Genomic DNA, 24,277 nt, shown 5'->3' with positions numbered 1-24,277 from the left:
TTGGGTCTTCCTTGTGGCTCTCGGGCTTCTCATTGCAGTGGTGTCTCTTGCTGCAGAGCACAGGCTCTAGGGCGCACGTGCTTAGTTGCTTCCCAGCATGTGGGATCTTCCCAGACCAGAGATCGAATGCATGTGCATCGAACGCAGGCAGAGGATTCTTAACCACTGGACTACCAGGGAAGTCCTACAACTTGGGTTTTAATGTTCATTGTATTAAGCATGCTGCTGCTGCTGCTAAGTCGCTTCAGTCGTGTCCGACTCTGTGAGACCCCATAGACGGCAGCCCACCAGGCTCCCCCGTCCCTGGGATTCTCCAGGCAAGAACACTGGAGTGGGTTGCGTTACCTTCTCCAATGCATGAAAGTGAAAAGTCAAAGTGAAGTCGCTCAGTCGTGTCCGACTCCTAGCGACCCCATGGACTGCAGCCCACTAGGCCCCTCCGTACATGGGATTTTCCAGGCAAGAGTACTGGAGTGGGTTGCCATTGCCTTTTCCTAAACATTGAAACTTGGTGGTATATTGGAGAAGACAAGAGTCAAATATGGCTTGAGTGATGGGGTGGATGGTGTGGGGCATGCTGGAAGAGATGTCTGAGGGCAGTGTCCTGGACAGCTCCTGCTCAGGAATGTGCAGGATGAGCCCCCTCTGCAGGAATTCCACTGACTTTTCACCCACAGAATTGCCTCCCCAACTGCAGAGGCTGGCTAAGAACTCTGTGGCAACCCCACCTCCCACTAGCCTCTTCTAGGGCCAGTTGTCCAGCCAGGAACCCAAGGCTGGGTGGCAGTGTGGTCCACCAGTGGATCCCATGCCCATTCCAAACTGGGCACTTATGAGCCAGAACTGTGGGGCCAGGATTTCTCAGGCCGTCCTGCTCTCTGCCCAGCTTGCTAGAAGGCCTGAACAGGAGCTCCCCAGTGCTTTCATCCATCCACCCTAGGTCACCCTAGCTCTGGGGCAGAGAAGGGGCCCAGCGATGACTTCCTGGTGTGAGTGCCCAAGGAGCAGCCAGGGCCTCTGCCACACCATCCCACTCCCGAATATCTCAGAGGGGATAAGTCCTTCTCGGCTTTAGAAGAGGTAGCGAAATCAGACGAAAACAAGGCTGGAGGCTTCCTGGGCTCTAGGAAGGGAGAGCTTTGCTGAGCTTTGACGGGGCGTGGGGAGGGCTGCGATAGAAAGGAAGGGGGAATGTCTCTGCACCTGAATGAACAATCGAACTACAGTAGTTGATTTTTAGTTAGTGTTAGTCGCTTAGTCGTGTCCGATTCTTTGCGACCCCATTATCTGTAACCCGCCAGGCTCCTCTGTCCACGGGATTTCCTAGGCAAGAATACTGGAGTGGGTTGCCATTTCCTTCTGCAGGAATTGATTTTTAGGCTACTGTTAACCGGAGTCTCAGGGTTAGCAAATGCTCGTGGAACGAAACTGTCTCCTAGTTAGTATTCATTTACCACTTGTTACAACTTGCATCATAAACCTGGATGCTCCGCTCCACCAGCTGGTGGGTTTTTCCAGCTCGGAAAATTCGGGCGGCCTTGTTGGTTGCTGTGTCCCCAGCTTTCAGCGAGTAGATACTATCAGCGCGCAGCGCTCGCGATTCGGGGCGGTGCTGGGGGTCGCGGGGCCGGTGGTCCAGCCGTTCAGCCCAGGCCACGCCCAATTCCCCGCCCCTCCGCCCCCCGCTCCGCCCAGTCTGCGGACAGACTCCCCGGCGCCGCGCAGCCCGCGCCTCCGCCCCGGAGCTCCCAGGCGGGAGGAGTTGCGGATGAGGGGCGGGATGTTTTGGTGGGCGGGGGTCCCAGTGACGGCATCCGACCGCGCCGCGCTGGGGCTCAGAGCCTCAGTGCCCCGCAGGGGGACGACGCGCGCACCCTAGCAGGTGGGTGTGGGCCGGGGAGGGGTGGAGGTGGGTGGGAGGGAGGGGGCGTGCGCTCGTCCCTTCCCTGTGCAGGCCTGGGTTGGGTGGCACTGGGCGTCGGCACCCTGGGGACCCTTGACCGAGCACGAGGACCACTCCCTCCCTCCCCATCTTTGCTAACGTCCTCCAGGCCCCTCCGAGTGGACCGGAGACTCCCCTTCCTTAAGTCGGGGCCTGAGGCCGGCATTCCGGGCCTGGCCAGGAGGAGCGAGCACCCACGCTGCGAGAGTCGGGTTCGCCTTTGTAATCACTTTTCCCACTTTCCCGGAGCTCCTGTCCTGTGCCCGGCGCCTCCGACTCCGGAACCCCCGATGTGGGCCGGGCGCCTTCGGTGCGCAGAGCACTGGGCCCCGAGTCCGGGCGCGGAGAAGCCGGGACCGCGGGGCTGGAAAAGCTGTGACTGAGGGATGCTCGAAGGCGCCTGTAGTATTGCGTGGCAGTTACCGCTGCGGCCCCAGGGCCGGACACCCAGCTGGGACTGATGATTGAACGACCGAGCGAACGATTACAGGTGCTGAGAGAAGTAGTGAAAAATAAAGAGCTGTGACCCTCGGGGTGGGGGCGAGGAGTGGGGATGGGGAAAGTTCCCTGGATGTAAACTACTCATCAGCTACTCAGCGTCGGACCTTGTGCTGGGTGCTGGAGATACACCGTGAAGGAGACAGGCGGGCCTCTGCCTCCCAGCCCCCAGTTTGGGAGGTGAGGGGAGACCAGTGGATAATCCGGCTTTTGCAAGGCAAGGGAGTGGTCAGTGGCTGATGGGAGAACTAAAGCGGTGGGTGTGGGTGGATGAGTGGTGGGTGCCACAGAGCAGACGCCCCTCTTTGGAGGGGAGGGCGCTCCCTGGAGGTGGCCCTAGTAACAGCTGAGTGTGCTGCAGGCAGAGAAAGGTGAGGAAATGTGGGGTCTTAGGGGGTAAGTCATCAAGGTAGGCAGGGTCCATTAAAAGTTTTTCCTGTTAAGGTTTTGAATCTAGAGCATTAGGGAGCACCTTTTGCCTCTTTTGGGGGCAGTTTAAGCAGGAGAGTGGTGTGGTCACATTTGCATTTTTGAAAGATGCCCCTGGTTGTCACATAGGAAGGTGCAGGGAGGCTGAAGCCAGTGAAGAGGTTGGTAAATACTCTGCCCAGTGGGCGGGATCCGGGCTTGGGTAATAGGATGGAGAGAAGCGGATATACTTGATATTTAGGAGATGGAATTGGCAGTATCTGGTGGTGGGGGCTTGGCCTCAAAGGATGTGCTGACTCTCTTTAAGATGGGGGAGCGGGGAATGTGAGGTGACAAAGGCAGTCAGTTCAGTCACTCACTCGTGTCTGACTCTTTGCAACCCCATGGACTGCAGCACACCAGCCTTCCCTGTCCTTCACTAACTCCCAAAACTTACTCAAACTCACATCCATTGAGTCAGTGATGCCATCCAACCATCTCATCCTCTGTCGTCCCCTTCTCCTCCTGCCTTCAATCTTTCCCAGCATCAGGGTCTTTTCAAATGAGTCAGTTCTTTGCATCAGATGGCCAAAGTATTGGAGTTTCAGCTTCAGCATCAGTGCTTCCAATGAATATTCAGGACTGATTTCCTTTAGGATTGACTGGTTGGGTCTCCCTGCAGTCCAAGGGACTCTCAAGTCTTCTCCAACACTACAGTTCAAAAGCATCAATTCTTTGGCACTCAGTTTTTTTTATAGTCCAACTCTTACATCCATACATGACCACTGGAAAAACCATAGCTTTGACTAGGCAGAGCTTTGTTGGCAAAGTAATATCTCTGCTTTTTAATACGCTGTCTAGGTTGGTCATAGCTTTTCTTCCAAGGAGCAAGTGTCTTTTAATTTCATGGCTACAGTCACCATCTGCAGTGATTTTGGATCCCAAGAAAATAACTTCTCTCACTGTTTCCACTGTTTCCCCATCTATTTGCCATGAGGTGATGGGACCGGATGCCATGATCTTAGTTTTCTGAATGCTGAGTTTTACGAAGGCAGAGAGTATGGGTGGGTGTTGGGAAAAGAGATCCTTGTACAGTGCTGCTTGTGTGTGTGTCTTCCAGGAGATGGGGTCCCAGCAAGAACACAGATGCCTTTGGGTGTCGAGTGGAGGAGTTAGGGCCTCATTTTGTCAGTGATGGGAGCCGTGAAATGCTACCGTGTAGGATTCTGTTGTGGCTCTTGCAGCATCTGGGCATCAGGTTGGGGCACAGAGGATGTTTTGAATTTTGACCACTTCCCTTTTAATCCCTCCAAGGTCAGGAGCTGCAGGAACTGGCTCCAGGTCACCTGCAAGGTGAGTCCAGGTGCTGATGGCCGGGGCCTCTTCCTCTCTCCACAGGGCCGGGAGCAGCAGTCTCTCAACATGGGGCTGGAGGCCCAGAGGTTGCCAGGGGCCGAGGAGGCCCCCGTGAGGGTGGCCCTTCGAGTGCGCCCACTCCTGCGCAAGGAGCTGCTGCACGGGCACCAGAGCTGCCTGACGGTGGAGCCGGGGCGCAGCCGGGTCACCCTGGGCCGAGACCGCCACTTTGGCTTCCACGTGGTGCTGGATGAGGAGGCCGGGCAGGAGGCTGTGTACCAGGCTTGTGTACAGCCCCTTCTCGAGGCTTTCTTTGAAGGCTTCAATGTCACCGTCTTTGCCTACGGTCAGACGGGCTCCGGGAAGACGTACACCATGGGGGAGGCCAGTGTGGGTGAGTGACCTGGCTTGAGACCCCCTGCCTTCATTGAGGGGCCTCAGACATCTCCTGAATTTCTGCCTCTGCCATTTCCTGTTGAAGATGAGGAGGCTGGAGGGGGGTGGGCGGGTTTCCTAACTCCATCTGCAGGCCAGGGTAGGATCAGCTGTGTCACTGGGCTGGGTCGGGCAGGAAGAAGAGTCCTCCGAGGTGAGTGGCCCTCTCAAGTCCATAGAGATGGGATCATACTGTCTGGTTCTGGAGACCTCACTGGGAGGAAGGGCATGGGAAGTTGTCTTGTCTCTAGAGGTTGTCAGGATCGTTGTCAAGGGTCAGGATGGCTGGAAGGGAGACTGTCCTGGAAGAGACATGCTCCAGGGGCTGCATAGCAGGGAAGCGGGCTGGTTCCATGAGGCTCTGGAACAGAGTTTTGCAAGAGATGCTTTGGGCCAATTGAAGGCATTGCCCACTTCTAAGGACCATGATTTGAAAAGTGTACATGTTTGTTGTAGAAAATTAGGGAAATACAGAAAAGCACATCCACAAAAGAAAACTTATTTGATAACTGCCTTTCCCTGGTAGCTTAGATGGTAAAGAATCTGCCTGTAATGCAGGAGACCCAGGTTTGATCCCTGGGTTGAGAAGATCCCCTGGAGAAGGGGATAGCTACCCACTCCAGTATTCTTGCCTGGAGAATTCCATGGACAGTGGAGCCTGGTGGGCTGCAGTCTGCAGGGTCACAAAGAGCGACACAACTGAGGGACTAACACTTCCACACTTTCTGATAATTGCCTTTCACTCACCCTGTTAGCATTCAGTTTTTCCTGGTGAAAATTTTTATACTTAAAAAAATATGGTACCAATGTACCATTCTTTTGTATCCTGTTTTATTTTCTTAACAGTATATTAATATCATGAACATTTCTCTATATCACTAATTATTATTCAAGCAAAAACTTTAATGGCTGCTTAGCGTGCCATTGTGAATATAAGGTAATTTATTTAATCAGACCCCTTCTTGGATGTTGCAATGGACACTGAGGGTGTTTTGTTGTTTTTTAAGTTAAGAGGAAGAGTATGTTCTGAACATCCTTTTATTACTTCCTTGGCATAAATTTAGGGGCTTCTTTAGATAACTGAGCATAGACTATGATAATGAGTCCCCAGGAGTCATCAAACAAAGGTTATCTGACTGTCTGGCAGGGATGTAGTGGAGATGCTTACACCATGAAAGTGGTTGGTTGAACCTTGAGAGGTTGCTTCCAACTCTGAAATTCTGCCTGAGCACCCTGGAGCCTGGCCTGGCTGCCCAGCTTGTAAGGCTTCTGCCTCTACCTTCTCCACACTGGAGCCCCATCCGCCAGCTTCTGGCAGGAGCCTCTGGGCCTCGTGGGCGCTATGCCCAGCTGAAAGCACCATGGCAGGTGGCCCTGCGGTGTCTCCCCAGCCTCCCTTCACGAGGACGAGCAGGGCATCATCCCACGGGCCATGGCCGAGGCCTTCAAGCTGATTGATGAGAATGACCTGTTGGACTGTCTGGTGCACGTGTCCTACCTGGAAGTGTACAAGGAGGAGTTCCGAGACCTGCTGGAGGTGGGCACCGCCAGCCGGGACATCCAGCTCCGGGAGGACGATCGTGGGAATGTTGGTAAGAGACTCCTGGGTCCTCTGGTTGGGAGTGGGGAACCTGGCTTGGGGAGGCTTCACCTGCTTAGGGTGGATACCCTGTCTGGAGGAGGGGTAACTCCTAACTAGGAAACTCAAGCTCTGGGAAGTTTTGCTTTCATTTCCCTGTCTCTGCTGAGTTCAGTACACACTGGTGTACCCAGAGTGAGTTCAGTACACACTGGTGTACCCAGAGTGAGAGTCACTGAGGTGGGCACGGGAGAAGCTGAAAAAAGTGAAAGTGTTAGTTGCTAAGTCATGTCCAACACTTTGCAACCCCATGGACTGTAGCCCGCCAGGCTCCTCTGTCCATGGGATTCTCCAGGCAAGAATACTGGGGTGGGTTTGCTGTGTCTTCCTCCAGGGGATCTTCCCAACCCAGGGATTGAACCCTGGTCTCCTGCACTGAAGGCAGATTCTTTACCAGCTGAGCTACCAGGGAAGCTGGAGCCCCTTAAATCCCCAAGCAGGATGGGCAGGACCCCCTGGGCATGCCGAAGGGGCCCCTGAATCAGGAAGAGCTTAGAGGACCAGTCCTGCTCAGCCTGCCCTCCTGGCTGATCAGCCTCAGGCTGCCCTGCCTTGGACTCACAGCCTTTTGTGCCCACAGTGCTGTGTGGGGTGAAGGAAGTGGACGTGGAGGGCCTGGACGAGGTGCTGAGCCTCCTGGAGATGGGCAATGCAGCGCGGCACACGGGAGCCACACACCTCAACCGCCTCTCCAGCCGCTCCCACACCATCTTCACCGTGACCCTGGAGCAGCGGGGTCGCGCCCCCAGCCGCCTGCCCCGACCTGCGGCCGGCCAGCTGCTTGTCTCCAAGTTCCACTTTGTGGACTTGGCGGGCTCGGAGAGGGTGCTCAAGACAGGCAGCACAGGCGAGCGACTCAAGGAGAGCATCCAGATCAACAGCAGCCTCTTGGCGCTAGGCAACGTCATCAGTGCTCTGGGTGATCCCCAGCGCCGGGGCAGCCACATCCCTTACCGGGACTCCAAGATCACCCGGTGAGCTGCCGCTGCTGCTGGCCCAGGGGAAAGAGGCCCCGTGAGCCCCTTAGTCTGTCCTGGCTCCTGTCTGGCCTCTCTGGCTGGGGTGAGGAGATAAGAGATGGGTCCCCCTCTGATTTCTGGGGCACAATCTACACGTGGTTGAAGTCTTGGGCCCACAGGGAGTCACACAGAGATTCAAACCCTCTTTGGGGTCTGAACCTCTGGCTCTGGCACTTTGGGGCCCTTGACGCATCTCCCTGGCTCCCTCAGGATCCTCAAAGACTCCCTGGGCGGGAACGCCAAGACGATGATGATCGCCTGCATCAGCCCTTCCTCCTCCGACTTTGACGAGACCCTCAACACCCTCAACTACGCCAGCCGCGCCCAGAATATTCGAAACCGCGCCACTGTCAACTGGCGGCCCGAGGCTGAGCGGGGGCCGGAGGAGGCCGTGGCCAGCGCCGGGGCCGCCTAGGCATCGGTCGGAAACACGCATCATCCACCGGGGCCGTCGCGCCCCGGGCCCTGCCGCCGCCTCCGCCGCGGCCACTGCCCGCCTGGGCGCCGAGTGCGCGCGTTACCGAGCCCGCACCGACGCCGCCTACAGCCTCCTACGCGAGCTGCAGGCCGAGCCAGGGCTGCCCGGCGCCACCGCCCGCAAGGTGCGCGACTGGCTGTGCGCCGTCGAGGGCGAGCGCAGCGCCCTGAGCTCCGCCTCCGGGCCCGACAGCGGCATCGAGAGCGCCTCTGCCGAGGAGCAGGCCACCCAGGGACCCGGCGGGCGAAAGGTGACCAGGGGCCGGGGGTGGCCTGGGGTGGGCGGGGTGGGGGAGGTGAGGAAGAAGGTTTTCCATACAGGGATTCAGAGGCATTTCTGCTGATGACCTTGATGTATCCTCAGGGTTTCCATCTGTTAAATAAAGATAACAGGAGTATCTACCTCCTCGGGATGTAAGGACTGAGGGTGTCATAAGTGCTGGTGAAAGTTAGTTCTTAATAATTGTGGTGGTGATATTACTGGTAATGAAAATATGATTAATGACAAGAGATAGCCCAATGGCTTGTGGAGGGGACTGCAGGCCATGTGGGGTCTGGACCCCTTCCCCATTGCAGGCAGGCTTTGGAGCAGAGTAGCAAGCAGGGCCGGCGGGGTGACTCAGGGACAAGCAGGCTCGTCCTTACTGTTCCCCTGAAGCTGCTCTCCTTGCCCCCCTAGGAAGATGAGGGGCCGCTGCAGCTGCTGGCCCTGCAGAGCCAGGTGGCCCGGCTGGAAGAGGAGAACCGAGACTTTCTGGCTGCGCTGGAGGACGCCATGGAGCAGTACAAACTTCAGGTGGGGCGCCCCCTGCCACAGTGGTGGTGGGGAGGGGAGACTAATGACGGGAGGCGAAGCAGCTGTGTCGGAGTGGGTTCTGGCAGGATGGGTAGAGGTGTGAGCAGAAGTGCGGAGGAAAGGAACGGATTGGCGCAAGTGGGTGTGCGAAGGCGGGTTGGAATTGGGACTGAAGGGGCAGCCCCATGAGACTCCTGAGCCCTGCTTTTCCTTTTGTGCAAAGATAACCAGGTCAGCGTAGCTCCTGGCGCCCCCTGGTGGCAGTGAGTGGCATGAATATGGAGGGAATGATAGATGGGGCAGGGTCGGTTCAGGCAGGCAGTCTGTCCGATTCTTTGCGACCCCATGGACTGCAGCACACCAGGCCTCCCTGTCTATCACCAACTCTCGGAGCCTGCTCAAACTCACGTCCATCGAGTCGGTGATGTGGCGGGTGGGAGAGTTTAAACCTGAGCTAATGCACTGTGTATTCCAGAGGGACACCAAGAGGTGGTCAGAGGCATTTGGCCCTCCATTTTAACACAGAGAGGGCAGGGTGGTCTCAGACGTGTTCTTCATTTTCCTGCACTTCTGCCTGTCAGCACCCCGGCTCCCTACCTCTCTCTCATCCACGTCTCCCATCAGCACCTGGACCATGTCTTGCAGAGTGACCGTCTTCGTGAGCAGCAGGAGGAGATGGCAGAGCTGCGACTGCGGCTGGAGCTGGTGCGGCCAGGCTGGGGGGCCCCAGGGATCTTGCAGGGCTTGCCTCCAGGGTCTTTTGTGCCCCGGCCTCACACAGCCCCCCTGGGAGGTGCCCACACCCATGTGCTGGGCATGGTTCCCCCCGCCTGCATTCCTGGAGATGAAGTTGGCCCTGAGAGCCGGGGAGAGGTGAGACGGTGGCAAGGCTCGGTGTCTGCTGGTTGACCTGGGCAGGCTCAGGCAGGGGAGGGGCAATCCTGGGGAATGTGTCACTCATCTCGTGCTTTCACGGGACCAGCTATGAAATGCCCCTTTCTGGTGTTCCTGGAGGAATGGCCCAAATTTGGGTAGGGCCTCTCAGAAGGATCTGGTGCCATGGAGCATCCTTGGAGTAGTTGGAGATTGCTTGGAGTGAGGATTACGGAGAGGGTTCTGGCTTCCAGTATGGAATGGAATGCTTGCCTACCTCCAGGGATGGGGAGCTCATCACCTCTGGAGTCACCTCCCCACACACACACCATCTTTGGATGCCTTCCTCTGCAAGTTCAGTTTTCCATGAGCTCTGATCTCCTTGCACTTGGTCTCTTGTTTCTAGTTCTGTCACTTGGGGCCTTTTGGACAAGGGCTGCTCCTGTATCTGCCTGAAACTTCTGGGTCATCTGAGCTCTAAAGGGCAGAGGGACTGAGGGGTGGGAGGATGTGGGTTTGGAAGAAGCCTGTTACGGACCCTCCACCCCCTACTCTGGTGGGGCGTTGTTGGTGAGATAAGACTTGCTGCAGATGACTTATATACACGGTGGAAAGGGGAGGTTGTCCCCTGAGGAGTGCTAGTTCAGCTGTCGGGGCTGGAGCAGGGTGGGGGTGGTGGGGGTCAAGAGAACAGGAGGAATAGAGGAAGGAACAAGGGAGGAGGGGAGAAGTTTATGTTCCAATTTGAGATTGGAAAGGCCTCTCAGATATCATTGGAGCTAGATCTTGAAGGTAAGGTCTGGCTTGAAGAGCACGCAAAGCGGGCTGAAGACTGGGTGGGGGAAGTGGCTGATGGAGAAGGCCCTGGGAGCCTGTCCTGAAACCTGGGCATTCCCCAGCAGATGAAAAATGGCAGGGAGGCTGGAGCCAAGTTTCTGACAGAGGGAGACAGGCCGGGAAGTGGCTCTTCAGATGCATCAGAGGAAGAGGAAGAGGAGGAGGAGAAGGAGGGGCTGCCCCGACAGAGCCTGTACCCACGAAGGTGAGTGGGACCCATGGCCCACCTGACAAGGACCAGCTCAGGGCCTCAGCTGGGCAAGAGGGGGATCCCACTGTAGTCTCAGGGTGCCCTTGCCTCCATTGGCCTGGCCAGCCTTTGGGGAAAGCAGGCAGGGGCTGTGGGCTCTGAATCAAGCATTCTCACTGGGGTGGGTGTGCTGAGGGACGGACCCGGCCTCCTGGTTCTCGGCCTCCAAGGTGGCCCTCGGCACCCTGCACCCTCTCAGCTCAGCCGCTGGCCTCTGAGTTGTACCAGATGGACATCCTGGGGTCAAGGTGACCCTGGGGTGATGGAAGGCCTGGGGTTCTCTCTTCCCCTTTGGGCCTGGGAGGAGGCTGGGCTGGGGCAGGGCTGGGGAGGGGTACAGACTCCCCTTCTGCCCTCCAGGAATGGGATCAGCAAGTGGAACCAGAGGATGGGGGCCTGCCCAGAGAGTCCACTCAACAGGAAGGGCCCAGAGCTTCGCCTGGAGGAGCTGGGTGCAGCTATCCCGGGACCCAGAGGTGAGCTGGGTGGGGCGCAGAGAGGGTCCCAACCCCTTTACCCACTCATGGTCCTGGACTGGCCATCCTGGAGAGTCCACATACCATCTCTGGCTGCCCCTGGCCAGGGCAGTCCTCCCCTTCCCTCCGTTCCTCCCACCCCTGCTTCCCCTACTATCTGTCGCGGCAGCCGCCCTGACCGTCAGCCTGTTACAGTGGTTGGTGGGAGCAAGGCCCTGGCTCAGCCCCGCCAGGCCCCCGCGGCCATGGCCTCTGAGTGGCGACTGGCCCAAGCCCAGCAGAAGATCCGTGAGCTGGCCATCAACATCCGCATGAAGGAGGAGCTCATTGGCGAGCTGGTGCGCACAGGTGAGGGAGGAGCTTTGAGCCGGGCCTCCCACCTGAGGGTGGGTGGTTAGGAGCAGGGTCCAGATGTTTGCCCACTCAGCTTCTTCCAGATGGGTGACCTTGAGCAGGTAGGATAACCACTGTGTGCTCTGAAATGGAGAGAGTAACTGCACCTGTTTCTTAGGTGGTTGGAATGAGTTAATTCAGGTAAAATGCTTAGACTGGTTTTCAGGAAGCTTCTTACTGTTACTAATCAGTTGCCTGCTGTGTGTCAGACGCTGCACGGGGCAAAAGCGGTCCTGGGGAGCAAACAGCGTCCCCCAGTCATAGTAGTACGGCTGCTGCTGGTGACACAGGCAAGTGAGCAGGGGATGGTTCTAGGTGGTGACTGGTCAAGCTTTTTAATTTTGATAGCTATGACTTTATTATAAAATGTATTGGGAACAATTGCAGACAGACACATGAGAGTCCCTACATACCCATCATTCAGATTTAGCATTTCCAAGCTTGGCCCAATTTGCATCAACTCTCCCTTTTTTCTTTGCTGAAATTTTTTGTTTCTAACTTCTTGGCTGTGCCAGATCTTTGCTTGCAACTTGCAGACTCATTAATAGCTGTGGCATGCTGGATCTGGTTCCCTGACCAGGGACTGAACCTGGGCCCCTGAATTGGGAGCACGGAGTCTTAGCCATTGGACCACCAGGGAAGTCCTTTTTTGCTGAAATATTCTGAGGCAAATCCAAGACTTCATGTCATTTCATTCCTGCACCTTTCAGTATGCCTCTTTTTGGATATTTTAACCAAAATGCCATTAGCATATCTAACTAAACTGATGCCCTCACAGTGCTCCGAACAGAAGCAGTTCTTCAACAGTGTCTGTGTGCAGCTCTGGGCTTGTCCACACATTTGCTCATTGCTAAGTCATGTCAGTCGTGTCTGACTCTGTGCAACCCCATAGACGGCAGCCCACCAGGCTCCCCCATCCCTGGGATTCTCCAGGCAAGAACACTGGAGTGGGTTGCCATTTCCTTCTCCAGTGCATGATAGTGAAAAGGGAAAGTGAAGTCACTCAGTCGTGTCCGACACTTCGCGACCCCATGGACTGTAGCCCACCAGGCTCCTCCGTCCATGGGATTTTCCAGGCAAGAGTACTGGAGTGGGGGTCTCTGCAATCTCCCTTCGCTCACCTTTTCAGTCATCCCGTAGAATGTTCCAGATCCCAGATATTCTGGGTTTGTCTGTTAGCTTCCTTGTGGCGTCATTTAGCTTGTCCCTTTGACCTGTCTCCTACAAATGAAAGTTAGTTCTAGAGGCTTAGTTGTATGGTGGCTCAAGTTACATATTGATTTTAGCATGTGTTAGATAACAGGAAAACTAGTTAACCCGTATTTTCTCTGGGTCACTGCTATGGAAAAGGCTATTATAAAAAATAAGTCAAATTAAAGAAAAGTAGTAAATGGTCACAGTACTGGAGGGTAGTCATTGTGAAATCCTTGTAAGTGCTGGGGGCTGACAGAGGTCTGGGAAAGCCACGGGGGAGGAGCTGCGATGCTTCAGGGAGGGGTCTCCGGTGCTGAGTACACCCCGGTTCTTCCAGGGAAGGCTGCCCAGGCCTTGAACCGTCAGCACAGCCAGCGCATCCAGGAGCTGGAGCGGGAGGCGGAGCGGGTGCGGGCAGAGCTGAGCGAGGGCCAGAGGCAGCTGCGGGAGCTCGAGGGCAGGGAGCCCCAGGACGCTGGTGAGCGCTCGCAGCTCCAGGAGTTCCGCAAGAGGGTTGCTGCCGCTCAGAACCAAGTGCAGGTCAGTGTCAGAACCCCAGGCGTGGTGGCTGCAGCCTCCCAGGCTGGGGTCCTGGGATCAAGACCTGTGTGAGCCCCAGAGCCCACGCCCACTGTGGAACCAGGGGGTGCTCCAGCCCCAGCTGTTGGTGCGAACGCCCTCCTGGCCTTCCAGAGTGAGGCTGGTATTAGGTAGGAGCTGGCAGTGCTGGAGATCTTTGAACACAGCAGAGGCAGAGGCGGGGAGGTGGGCCGTGCCTGAAGACCACCTTGGGAGACCAGCGAGGATGAGGGAAGGGTACGGGAAGGAAGCGGCCCTCCCTCCTGTGGCCCTCCCCTCCCTCCGTAAGTCTGCCCTTGCAGCTGTCTGTCCATCCATCCCTGCAGCCCATCATCCCTCTGTCCATCCACCCACCAGTCCAGGTGTCTGATCCATGCAGTTATCCTTTTACCAGTTGAGTGACTATTTATGTGCCTGTTCATTTGTCTTCTATTTCTGTTTATCGATCCTTGCATTGTTTGTTCGTCCTGTTTTTTACTTTAAAAAAATTTTTTTTAATTTATTTGGCTGCACTGGGTCTTAGTTGCAGCATGCGGGATCTTTAGGTGTCGCACAGAATCCTTTTAGTTGTAGGCATGTGGGATCTAGTTCCCTTGATCAGGGATCAAACCCAGGCCCCCTGCTTTGGGAGCTCAGAGTCTTAGCCATGGACCACCAGGGAAGTCCCCTGTTTTTTACCTTTATATGATCGCATCATCTGTCTGTCCACCCACCCTTCCATCCACTCATCTTTGCACCTGTCCCTCCACTGCAGTAGAGTGATTAAGAGCGAAGGTTCAGGAGCCTTGACTGCTTGCGTTTGAATCCCAGCTCTGCCATTTACTAGCTGTGGGTCCTGGGTCAAGTTTCCTAACCTCTCTGCACCTCAGTTTCCTAATCTGTTAAGTAGGAAACCTCTGAAGTCGTTTTGTAGGGTTCTAAGGATCACTTAATATACTGAGAGCACTTGGTGTGCTGTGTAGTATGCAGTAAATGTCACAGTATTTTGACATTTTTATAATTTGCTATTTTTATTAGTCTGTTGTCCATTGGCCTGTCTTCCCTTTTGTCTGTCCCTCTTCATCGTCCTTCCGTCCTGCCCGTCCTTGTTGAGTGCCAGGCGCCATGCCCGGCTTTTGGCAGCTGCCATGAGCAGCCCAGCGGAAGCTGTGTTGGTCCAGGTACTGAAGGAGAAGAAGCAGGCGACGGAGCGGCTGGCATCACTGTCGGCGCAGAGTGAGAAGCGGCTGCAGGAGCTGGAGAGGAACGTGCAGCTCATGCGGCAGCAGCAGGGGCAGCTGCAGCGGCGGCTTCGCGAGGAGACAGAGCAGAAGCGCCGCCTGGAGACGGAGATGAACAAGCGGCAGCACCGTGTCAAGGTTGGGTGCTTGGCTGGCGGGGTGGCTGCGTCCCAGCCAGGAGGCGAGGGGAGCGCGTACCGCCACGCGACCGTAAAAGGCTGGTCACGTGGCCTCCCTGAGTCTGTTTCTTCACTTGAAAGTGAGAGTTACAGGAAACTCAGGGCTAGGGTGAGAATTCAGTGAGATGAACCAGATAAGGGGTCCAGCAATCTTGTGTTTGTGAGGCTGGGGGGTGCTGGGCAGGGTTGTCTTGGGAGCGGGAAGGCACTCCTGTGGGCTTTGGGGATTACGGGCTGTGGGAGGACACTGGTACCCCACAGCGCCCTGCCAACCGGACTCACCCTGAACTTCGTGCCCAGGAGCTGGAGCTGAAGCACGAGCAGCAGCAGAAGATCCTGAAGATCAAGACAGAAGAGATCGCGGCATTTCAGAGGAAGCGGCGCAGCGGAAGCAACGGCTCTGTGGTCAGCCTGGAGCAGCAGCAGGTGGGGTCTGGGCTGAACCACACCCCTGGGGCACCCGTAGCCAGTTGCTAGAGTGCCCTGCGGGGTCAGCCAGTGGGCACACCATTCTCCCCCCCTGAGCTGGGTGGCCATCCACACCACCTACGTGGCCAGAGGGGAGAGCTGAGTTCCTGCCCACCTCCCCCGCTGTCCCTCAGAAGATTGAGGAGCAGAAGAAGTGGCTGGACCAGGAAATGGAGAAGGTCCTGCAGCAGCGGCGGGCACTGGAGGAGCTGGGGGAGGAGCTCCACAAGCGGGAGGCCATCCTGGCCAAGAAGGAGGCCCTGATGCAGGAGAAGACGGGGCTGGAGAGCAAGCGGCTTCGGTCCAGCCAGGTGAGATCCTGCCGGGTGAGATCCTGCCGGGTGAGGCCCAGCCAGGTGAGATCCTACCAGGTGAGGCCCAGCCGGGTGAGGCCTGGCCGGGTGAGATGCCATCAGATAAGGTCCTTCCAAGTGAGATGTCTCCAGCTGGCAATGCTGCCGGGTGAGCTCTGGACGGATGAGGCTCTTCTCAGTGGTGCCCCTGCCGTGTGAGTTCCAGCCACGCCACTGTCCTTGTGGGCTCTACCCTGAGCATCTTCAGAGTGTCTGTGATCCGGGCTCTGATGTGTGGGTAGAAGAGCCTCTCCAGGTATCTGCCCCCAGCGCATTGTACCTCATTAGCCACCTGCTCTGCAGGCAGAACGAGGAGCCACAGGTGTAGAGGTGGTTTGGCCAGAGAGAAAGAGCCTTCACTCGGGTTGGAGGCAGTTGCACCAGGCCCCACCCACCCAGCTCCACTTGGCTTCGTTGCTCCCTCTTGAGTAGGGAGTTTCGCAGCCAAATTTCCTCCTCTTAGATGGAACCACAGCGTTGCCCTGAGGATTAGAGAAGGGGTACGTCACTTCACACAGAGCCCAGAGCTGTCCCAGGAGCCGGTGCTTGGGCTAGATGCCCACAGGGTTCCAGACCATCTTCTGCTGTCATGGAGTCCTAGAGGGTTTCAGCTGGATTTTCTGGAAGTCCCTTGGCCATTAGAACCCTCACTTCCTTCCACATTAGGTTCCCGAAGGGCCTCTGGGGTTTGGCCACTAACCCCACCTCCTTCCCATCACCAGCTGGAGTCAGGTCATCTCAGTGACAAGCCACCACCATCCTCTCTGCCTTTGCCCATGTTGCCCCTCTTGTCCTTAGTGTCTCTGTATCCTCCTTCCGGGCCGTCTCTGGGGGCCCCTCTTCAGAGGCTCGGGTCCCCTAGGCCCCCACTCCCCAGCTTGTACAGAATTGAGAGTCAGGCCTCCTGCTGGACAGCACGCCTCCTTAGCCTCCATGGCAGGGCTGGCCTGTTCCTGTGGCCCCTGGGAGGGTGGGGCCTGCCCCTTTCCTCATCACCGGCGGTGCTGCCCCCAGGCCCTCAACGAGGACATTGTGCGAGTATCCAGCCGGCTGGAGCACCTGGAGAAGGAGCTGTCCGAGAAGAGCGGGCAGCTGCGGCAGGGCAGCGCCCAGAGCCAGCAGCAGATCCGTGGGGAGATTGACGCGCTGCGCCAGGAGAAGGACTCGCTGCTGAAACAGCGGCTGGAGATCGACAGCAAGCTGAGGCAGGGCAGCCTGCTGTCGCCTGAGGTGCGCCCTGCGAGCCGGCCCGGCTGTCTGCTCCCCTCTGCCCCTGGCCCCGACTCTCCGCTGGGTGCAGGCCTCCCTGCTTCGGGACACACATCCCTCCCAGGTGTCAGCCCCACAGAAGGCGCAGGACTAGCCCTCCCACCGCTGGTCCAGCCCCTGGGCCTGGGACACACAGCTGGGCCTCGCTGCCCTCGGTTGCCCCAGCTGGAGTCGGGACTCGTCCTGTGTCCTGTATCACGTTGACCTCAGGCATATAGCGTGCTCACACCTCTCAACTCCCAACATGGGACGCGAGTCAGGACCATGTCAGCATACCTCACAGCCACATAGGTTTGCCCTCCTGCCAGCAGAGAGAGCTTTTGTTAGAGAAACGGACCCCCGGGGACCTACCTGGCAGTCTAGTGGTTAAGACTGTGCTTCCACTGCAGGGGGCATAGATTTGATCCCTGGTTGGGGAACTAAGATCCCACATGTTGCATGGTGCAGCCAAAAAGTTAAAATTTAAAAGAAGGGGAAATGGACCCCAGCAGACCCTGGGTGCCTCTGCAGCCCTGCCACGCCTTCCCTTCAGAGCAGGGTCTCCCAAGCACAGGTCACTCCAGAGGCTGTGAGCTTCAGAGAGCAGCCTCCTAGCGGAGCCCTGGCCTCCCTGACCCCCGAACCGAGGCTCAGATGGACGTGCCTCTGCTCCTGCTGCAGCGGGCGGGGGTGCCTCTGGCTCTGAGGACAAGCGGGCACATAAAGGCTGGGTTGTGGCTGCGTGTGGCCATTACGACTCTGCCCAGGACCTCGGTGTTCAGGGGGCAGGTGACCCATGGAGTGGGTAGCCCGTGCCCCCCTCCACCCATCCCCGTGTCCCTGCAGGAGGAGCGGACACTGTTCCAGCTGGATGAGGCCATTGAGGCCCTGGATGCCGCCATCGAGTACAAGAACGAGGCCATCACGTGCCGCCAGCGAGTGCTGCGGGCCTCAGCCTCCTTGCTGTCCCAGTGCGAGATGAACCTCATGGCCAAGCTCAGCTACCTCTCGTCCTCGGAGACCCGAGCCCTTCTCTGCAAGTACTTCGACAAAGTGGGTCCTGGAGCTTGCAGACCCCCGCCTTCACGGGGGTGGGGGGAGGTGGACGGCGCGGGCGGTGAGCTGGCCACACGCCTGCTGCCCCTGCGTGAACAGTCCCGGGTGAAGGGAGCCGGCACTGGGGGCTGAGCCTGGCTGTTGGGGACAGGTGGTGACACTCCGCGAGGAGCAGCACCAGCAGCAGGTGGCCTTCTCGGAGCTCGAGTTGCAGCTGGAGGAGCAGCAGAGGCTGGTGTACTGGCTGGAGGCGGCCCTGGAGCGGCAGCGCCTGGAGATGGACCGCCAGCTGACCCTGCAGCAGAGGGGACATGAGCAGCACGTGCAGCTGCTGCTGCAGCAGAGCCGAGGTGGGGCCCGGGCCCACCACGGGGGCTGCCGCCTGCCCTGTAGCCCCTCACCACCTCCTCCTGCCTTTTTTTCTCCAGACCATCTTGGCGAAGGGCTGGCAGACAGCAGGAGGCAGTACGAGACCAGAATCCAAGCTCTGGAGAAGGAGCTGGGCCGCCACGTGCGGCTGAACCAGGAGCTGAAGCAGAAGCTCAGTAGCCTGAGTGCTGCCAGCCAGAGCAGGGGTAATTGCTGCGTGCTGTCACCAGGCCGGCCGGGGCTCAGCCCTGACGTCAGGTCTTCTTTGTTCTGGGCAGAGTTTAGAAACCACTCTGCCTTCAGCTCTTGGGTCATCCCATATGTTGTTGATTGCATGGGGGTGTTGGAAGAAGGCTAGGGCTTCAGGAAGGGGTAGCTGGCTACCTCCATTTCTGACAAGGATGTTGTTATTGCCAGTGATGGGTGGGGAGAAGAGGACCCCGTGCCTGGAGAACAGACAAGCCCCTGGAAGCGAGGATGAGCTCTACCCAGCGCCTGAGCCTCTCTGGCAGCCCACCGGCACGGAGGGTGCCCCCCGCCCACGGGAGGAGATGCGGGACTTGGTCCACGCCCCGTTACCGTTGACATGGAAACGCTCGAGCCTGTGCAGTGAGGAGCAGGGCTCTCCTGAGGAGCTGCGGCAGCGGGATGCCGCTGAGCTCCCAGTGGGGCGGGTGCTGCCTGTGGGTGAGGCGGGTCTGGCCTGGAACCTCGGGCCCTTGGCCAAGCCCCGGCGGGAACTGCGGAGGGTCAGCCCAGGGATGATCGACGTCAGGAAAAACCCCCTGTAGGCACACCTGGGAGATTTGGGGCCTGCCCAAAGGTGTGGTGTTGACGCTCCCTTCTGTGAAGGAGTCCTTACCTCAAGCTCTAAATCAGGTCCTGATCTTTCTTGTTAGAGTCAACAAATTCGGGCTATGGACCAGAACTGGACTTGAATCACTTGTTTAAAAAAGGTGCAGATTTCTACCAGTCACTGCCTTTAGGATGTGGTACCCAGTTGCCATGTTTTGGCTTTTTTTTTAATATAATTTTTAAAATTTTATAGTTGATTTATAGCATTGTTAGTTTCAGATGTGAAGCAGAATGTTTATGCACATGGATATGTCCACTCTTTTTCTGATTCTTTTCTCAGACAGCTTACTACAGATTTTTGAGTAGAGTTCTTTGAGCTATACAGTAGGTCCTTGTTGGTTATCTATTTTATATATAGTAGTGTGTACATGTTAATCCCAAACTCCTAATTTATCCCTTCTGTTCCCTTCCCCCTTTGGTAACCATAAGTTTGTTTTCAGAGTCTATGAGTTTGTTTCTGTTCTGTAAATAAGTTCATCTGTATTTTTTTTAGAGTCCACATATAAGTGATAGCATATATTTGTCTGTCTGATTTACTTCACTTAGTATGATAATCTCTAGGTCTGTGTTGCTGCAAATGGCATTCATTTTTTATAGCTGAGTAATATTCCAGTGTGTATATGTACCATGTCTTGTACGTTTCTCTGCTGATGGAAATTTAGATGGCTTCCATGTCTTAGCTAGTGTAAATAGTGCTGCAGTGAACACTGGAATGCATGTATTTATCTTTTCAAATTATAGTTTTCTCCAGATATATGCCTAGGGGTAGGACTGCTGGATCATATGGTAGTTCTATTTTTAGTTTAAGGGACCTCCATACTGTTCTCCATAATGGTTGTACCAGCTTACATTCCCACTGACAGTGCAAGAGGCTTCCCTTTTCTCCACACCCTCGCCAACATTCACTGTTTGCAGACTTTCTGATGATGGCCATTCTGACTGGTGTGGGGCGATGCCTTATAATTTTGATTTGCATTTCTGTAATACTTAGCGATGTTGAACATCTTTTCGTGTTTTCTGGCCACCTGTATGTCTTCTTTGGAGAAATGTCTATTTAGTTTTTCTGCCCATTTTTTGATTGGGTTGTCTTTTTTTTTAATGCGGAGCTACATGAGCTATTTGTGTATTTTGAAAATTAAGCCCTTGTCAGTTGCTTCATTTACAAATATTTTCTCCCATTCTGTGGGTTGTCTTTGTTTATGGTCTCCTTTGCTGTGCAAAAGTTTTTAAGCTTAATTAGGTTAGGTACCATTTATTTTTATCATCCTGGGCGGTGCATCTAAAAAGATACTGCTGTGATCTATGTCGAAGAATGTGCTGCCTGTGCTTTCCTCTAAGAGTTTTATAAAACGTAGGCAATCACCTTGACTGTTCTGCCTATCTCCACCTCACTTGGTTGTTCTTCTGCGGTTTTATCTTCTTGTTCCTTCATCTGGAACTATTTCTGTGCCATATCCTCTTGTCTAATTTTGTGTGTTTGTGGTCTCCATTCAGGCTGCAGGATTGCATTTGGTATCTGCCCCCTGGTGGATGAGGCTGGTGTAAGAGGCTTGTGCAGGCTTCCCATGGGAGGGACTGGTGCCTGCCCACTGGTGGGTGGAGAGGGGTTGTCCCTCTGGCTCAGGACTGTCGAGGGGTGTTTGTAGGCAGCTTCTGGCTCCTATTTTGGCAGCCTGTGTGCTGATGGGAGGCACTGTTTCTACCCTGTTGGTTTGGCCTGAGGCGTGCCAGCACTGGAGCCGGCAGGCTGTCGGGTGGGGCCAGGTCTTGGTGCAAAAGCAGTGACCTCTCCAGAACTCACACCAATGAGTATTTTCTGAGGTGTCTGCCACCTGTGTCCTTGTCCCCATGGTGAGCCACAGCCAATTCCTGCCTCCCCAGGAGACCCTCCAAGACCTGCACGTAGGTCTGGTTCTGGCTCTAATGGAGTCACTGCTCTGCCCCGGGCACCAGTGCTCATGAAACCTTGTGTGTGCCCTCAAGAGTGGAGTCTGTCTCCCCCAGTCCTGTGGAGCTCCTGCACTCAAGCCAAATGCTCTCGGGCTCCTCCCCCTGATGCCAGACCCCCAGGCTGGGAGCCTAACGTGGGCTCAGAACTCAGTCCTGTGGGAGAACCTGAGCAGGTGTGGCATTTGATTACATCGTGAAAGCGGCCCTCCTCCTGTCTTGTGGTTCTTCTTGGTCTTTGGGTGTAGAGCATCTTTGTTGATGGCTGTTCAGCAGTTGTGATTTTTTTTTTTTTTTTTAAACTTTACAATATTGTATTAGTTTTGCCAAATATCGAAATGAATCCGCCACAGGTATACCTGTGTTCCCCATCCTGATCCCTCCTCCCTCCTCCCTCCCCATACCCTCCCTCTGGGTCGTCCCAGTGCACCAGCCCCAAGCATCCAGTATCGTGCATCGAACCTGGACTGGCGACTTGTTTCATACATGATATTATACATGTTTCAATGCCATTCTCCCAAATCTCCCCACCCTCTCCCTCTCCCACAGAGTCCATAAGACTGATCTATACATCAGTGTCTCTTTTGCTGTCTCGTACACCAGGTTATTGTTACCATCTTTCTAAATTCCATATATATGCGTTAGTATACTGTATTGGTGTTTTTCTTTCTGGCTTACTTCACTCTGTATAATAGGTTCCAGTTTCATCCATCTCATTAGAACTGATTCAAATGTATTCTTTTTAATGGCTGAGTAATACTCCATTGTGTATATGTACCACAGCTTTCTTATCCATTCATCTGCTGATGGGCATCTAGGTTGCTTCCATGTCCTGGCTATGTGAGAGGAGATGAGCTCAAGTCCTTCTACTCCACCGTCCTGTCTCTCTCTGCCACCTTTTGGCTTGAGTTTCAGAAAACCATTTTATAATAAATGAAAATAATCTCTGGAGGGAAAAAACAATGGGTTTTATTTATAAGATCATAGTAGGACTCAGATCTGGAAACACAACAGGCTTGAAAACTTTTCAGAGACCGTGAGATGGTTCTGAATCAGCTGTTAGCCAAGGCCCTGGCCTAGACTTGACAGCCAGCTGGGCTGCAGGGTAAGGTGAGTTTCCCTGTGAAGGACAGGAACCGTGCTGGGGACTGGCCAGCTCCCAGGGCCGACCTTGAGATATGGCTGCTCTGGAAACCACTAGAGCTGGACCATGGTCATATTTAACCTCAGGCTGGAATGTTACACAGAAATGCACCAAATGCTAAGGATGATTTTATTGTTACACAGGGAATGCAAACCTTTATTCTACCCCGTAACACAGCCTTGTTTTGTGTACACTGCTTCCAAGTGCTGCCTCTGTCTTAGGGTCCTAGCCTTATAGCAACTGGAGGGACCAACGTAGGGGTCCTTCTCCCATTTCACAAGTGACACAGAGTGCTCTGAACTTGCCATGGTCATTGTTGATGTGGGGCTGGAATGGGATCCTGCCTTACAGTTCCTTGTCTGATTCTGGACACCCAGGCTGCCACTGAGTTATACTACCAGCTATACCACCTCACTTGGAGAAGGCAATGGCACCCCACTCCAGTACTCTTGCCTGGAAAATCCCATGGATGGAGGAGCCTGGTAGGCTGCAGTCCATGGGGTCACTAAGAGTCAGACACGACTAAGTGACTTCACTTTGACTTTTCACTTTCATGCATTGGAGAAGGAAATGGCAACCCACTCCAGTATTCTTGCCTAGAGAATCCCAGGGACGGGGGAGCCTGATGGGCTGCCGTCTACGGGGTCGGACACGATTGAAGCAACTTAGCAGCAGCATACCACCTCACTAAGGCCAGGCAGGCGTGGTGGATTAGGGCTGGGCTTGGGGGTGGATGGATTCCAGAGAAGGGATTTGAAAACTTGAAGGCATTCTACTGGGACTCTGAGAGCTGATCCTGGTAAAAGAGGCTTGGGACCAGGCCCCAGTTTCCTTCTGCCCGTGGGGACCTGACTGGCCTCACCTTCATGTTTTAAATTTCCTCAGTTTCATTAAGCCCTGGTTATTCCTATTTCTGTGCAGCAAGCTGAGGGTTACATATGAGAAGTGGACTGGCAGGGCCCTGGCTCAGATGGACCGGGTTTCTGGGCATGTGACTAAGAATGCGTTTATTCTACACATCTGGAATTCCGTGTGTTTCCAGAGAAAACTGCTCTCAGAGCACTTTTGTGAGGAAGTGTAGTGGCTCCGGGCAAAGTCGGTAGTGTTTAGTTATACGTCCCCCAGATGGTTCTAACTAGCTGAGTAGCTTCTTCCGTGAATAAGATCTGCCGATAGGGCGTCTCCTGGAGAATGCTCGGCTGAAAGGAGAGTCTTCTGCCGTGGGGGAAAATACATCCACATCCTCATCTAGAAAAAGGTGGAAAGACTTAGCATGCAGGACATAACGGAGAACACAACAGAGGAAAGTGGGCTTCACCTGCAGAGAGTTACGCGTGGAGATGGACTTAAGAAAGCCAGCACTGCTTGTAGGCGCGCTCATCCCGTGGAAGCATTCATTACCCACACTGTTTATCAGGCCCTCTACTCTTACTGTAAGCACTGAGCAAACGGCAACTAGTAACTGAAAATGCAGAAAACCTGTGGCGCTTCAGTTTTCTGCACCTTCTTTTTTGTCTCAGATTGTGGGGGTTTTGCTATTTCGCATGATTTATATCATGGTCTTGAGGGAGGAGAACCATTGAAGGCCCCCGCCTCCTGCACCCGCCTCAACAATTCTAGCTACGTGGTGCAGTTAACAGGTTCAATCCCATTCTTCCCAGGTGGGGTCAAGGGGAATCCTAGAGTCTGAAGGGTGATTATAATAGCCAGGCCTTTTTCAGACCAAATGGACAGAAACCCAGGGGTGTAACCTCTGAGGAGAAACGGCTGGCTGGCTCCACACACACCACCTGCCACTTGGGCCGCTCGCCCCTCCAACCTCAGGGACCCAGACGAGCAGTAAGTGGTTGTGTGCCCACTTCTGTCACTGTCTTCAAGAAGCTCAAGCAATCTGGTAGGATTTTGAGGGTTTTTCTTTTTTGGTGGTGGTGGTTCCAAAGCACATAAGTTCTAAAGTGGTACTTCTCTGGGAGCCCATGACAAGGCGGGGGATAAAACCACCCTAACTCTACGACCCCTCCGAGATTCAACTGCCTGAAAACCCCGGAGGTAACTTGAGATCAAGCTAACCAAAGGACAGAAATTAGATCCTGGTGATGTCTCTAGGACCTCCAACAAATTACCTCTGGCGTCTTTACGCTGAGAGGAGGGTGTCTTCCCCTGGAACAGCAGTGGAGAGTGGGTCAGCGCCTGCAGCCCACTGGCAGAGAGGCAGCTCCGCACAGCACAGCCGGGAGGCGGGGTGGCACCTGGAGCAATGGCATGG

At 55.2% G+C, this 24,277-nt stretch overlaps 2 protein-coding genes across 2 annotated transcripts in view; one reads left to right on the top strand and one right to left on the bottom strand.

Moving 5' to 3' along the window:
- The first annotated feature begins 1,738 nt into the window (after nt 1-1,738).
- Nucleotides 1,739-23,127, top strand: KIF7 (kinesin family member 7). The gene is given in 21 exon segments (XM_070358256.1): nt 1,739-1,882; nt 2,052-2,432; nt 4,247-4,598; nt 6,031-6,231; nt 6,859-7,252; nt 7,508-7,699; nt 7,701-8,025; nt 8,454-8,570; nt 9,216-9,443; nt 10,343-10,485; nt 10,891-11,006; nt 11,202-11,354; nt 12,931-13,133; nt 14,333-14,530; nt 14,872-14,997; nt 15,174-15,350; nt 16,407-16,622; nt 17,487-17,693; nt 17,848-18,046; nt 18,125-18,271; nt 18,483-23,127. Coding segments are annotated over 20 exon segments (4,098 nt in total). The 5' UTR covers nt 1,739-1,882; nt 2,052-2,402; the 3' UTR covers nt 18,857-23,127.
- The window catches only part of TICRR (TOPBP1 interacting checkpoint and replication regulator), a 42,253-nt gene continuing 40,523 nt past the window's right edge, over nt 22,548-24,277 (bottom strand). The window contains exons 21-22 of the mRNA XM_070358255.1: nt 24,135-24,260; nt 22,548-23,259 (exon numbers count right to left, since the gene is read on the bottom strand). Coding sequence (XP_070214356.1) covers nt 23,147-23,259; nt 24,135-24,260 — 239 coding nt within the window. The 3' untranslated portion in view covers nt 22,548-23,146. The remainder of the gene's footprint in view (nt 23,260-24,134; nt 24,261-24,277) is intronic.

The sequence above is a fragment of the Bos mutus genome, chromosome 21 (assembly GCF_027580195.1).
Source record: "Bos mutus isolate GX-2022 chromosome 21, NWIPB_WYAK_1.1, whole genome shotgun sequence".
NCBI classification, from domain to species: domain Eukaryota; kingdom Metazoa; phylum Chordata; class Mammalia; order Artiodactyla; family Bovidae; genus Bos; species Bos mutus.
The sequence above is the reverse complement of the archived record's forward strand: the minus strand, read 5'-3'. Positions and strand labels throughout refer to the sequence as shown.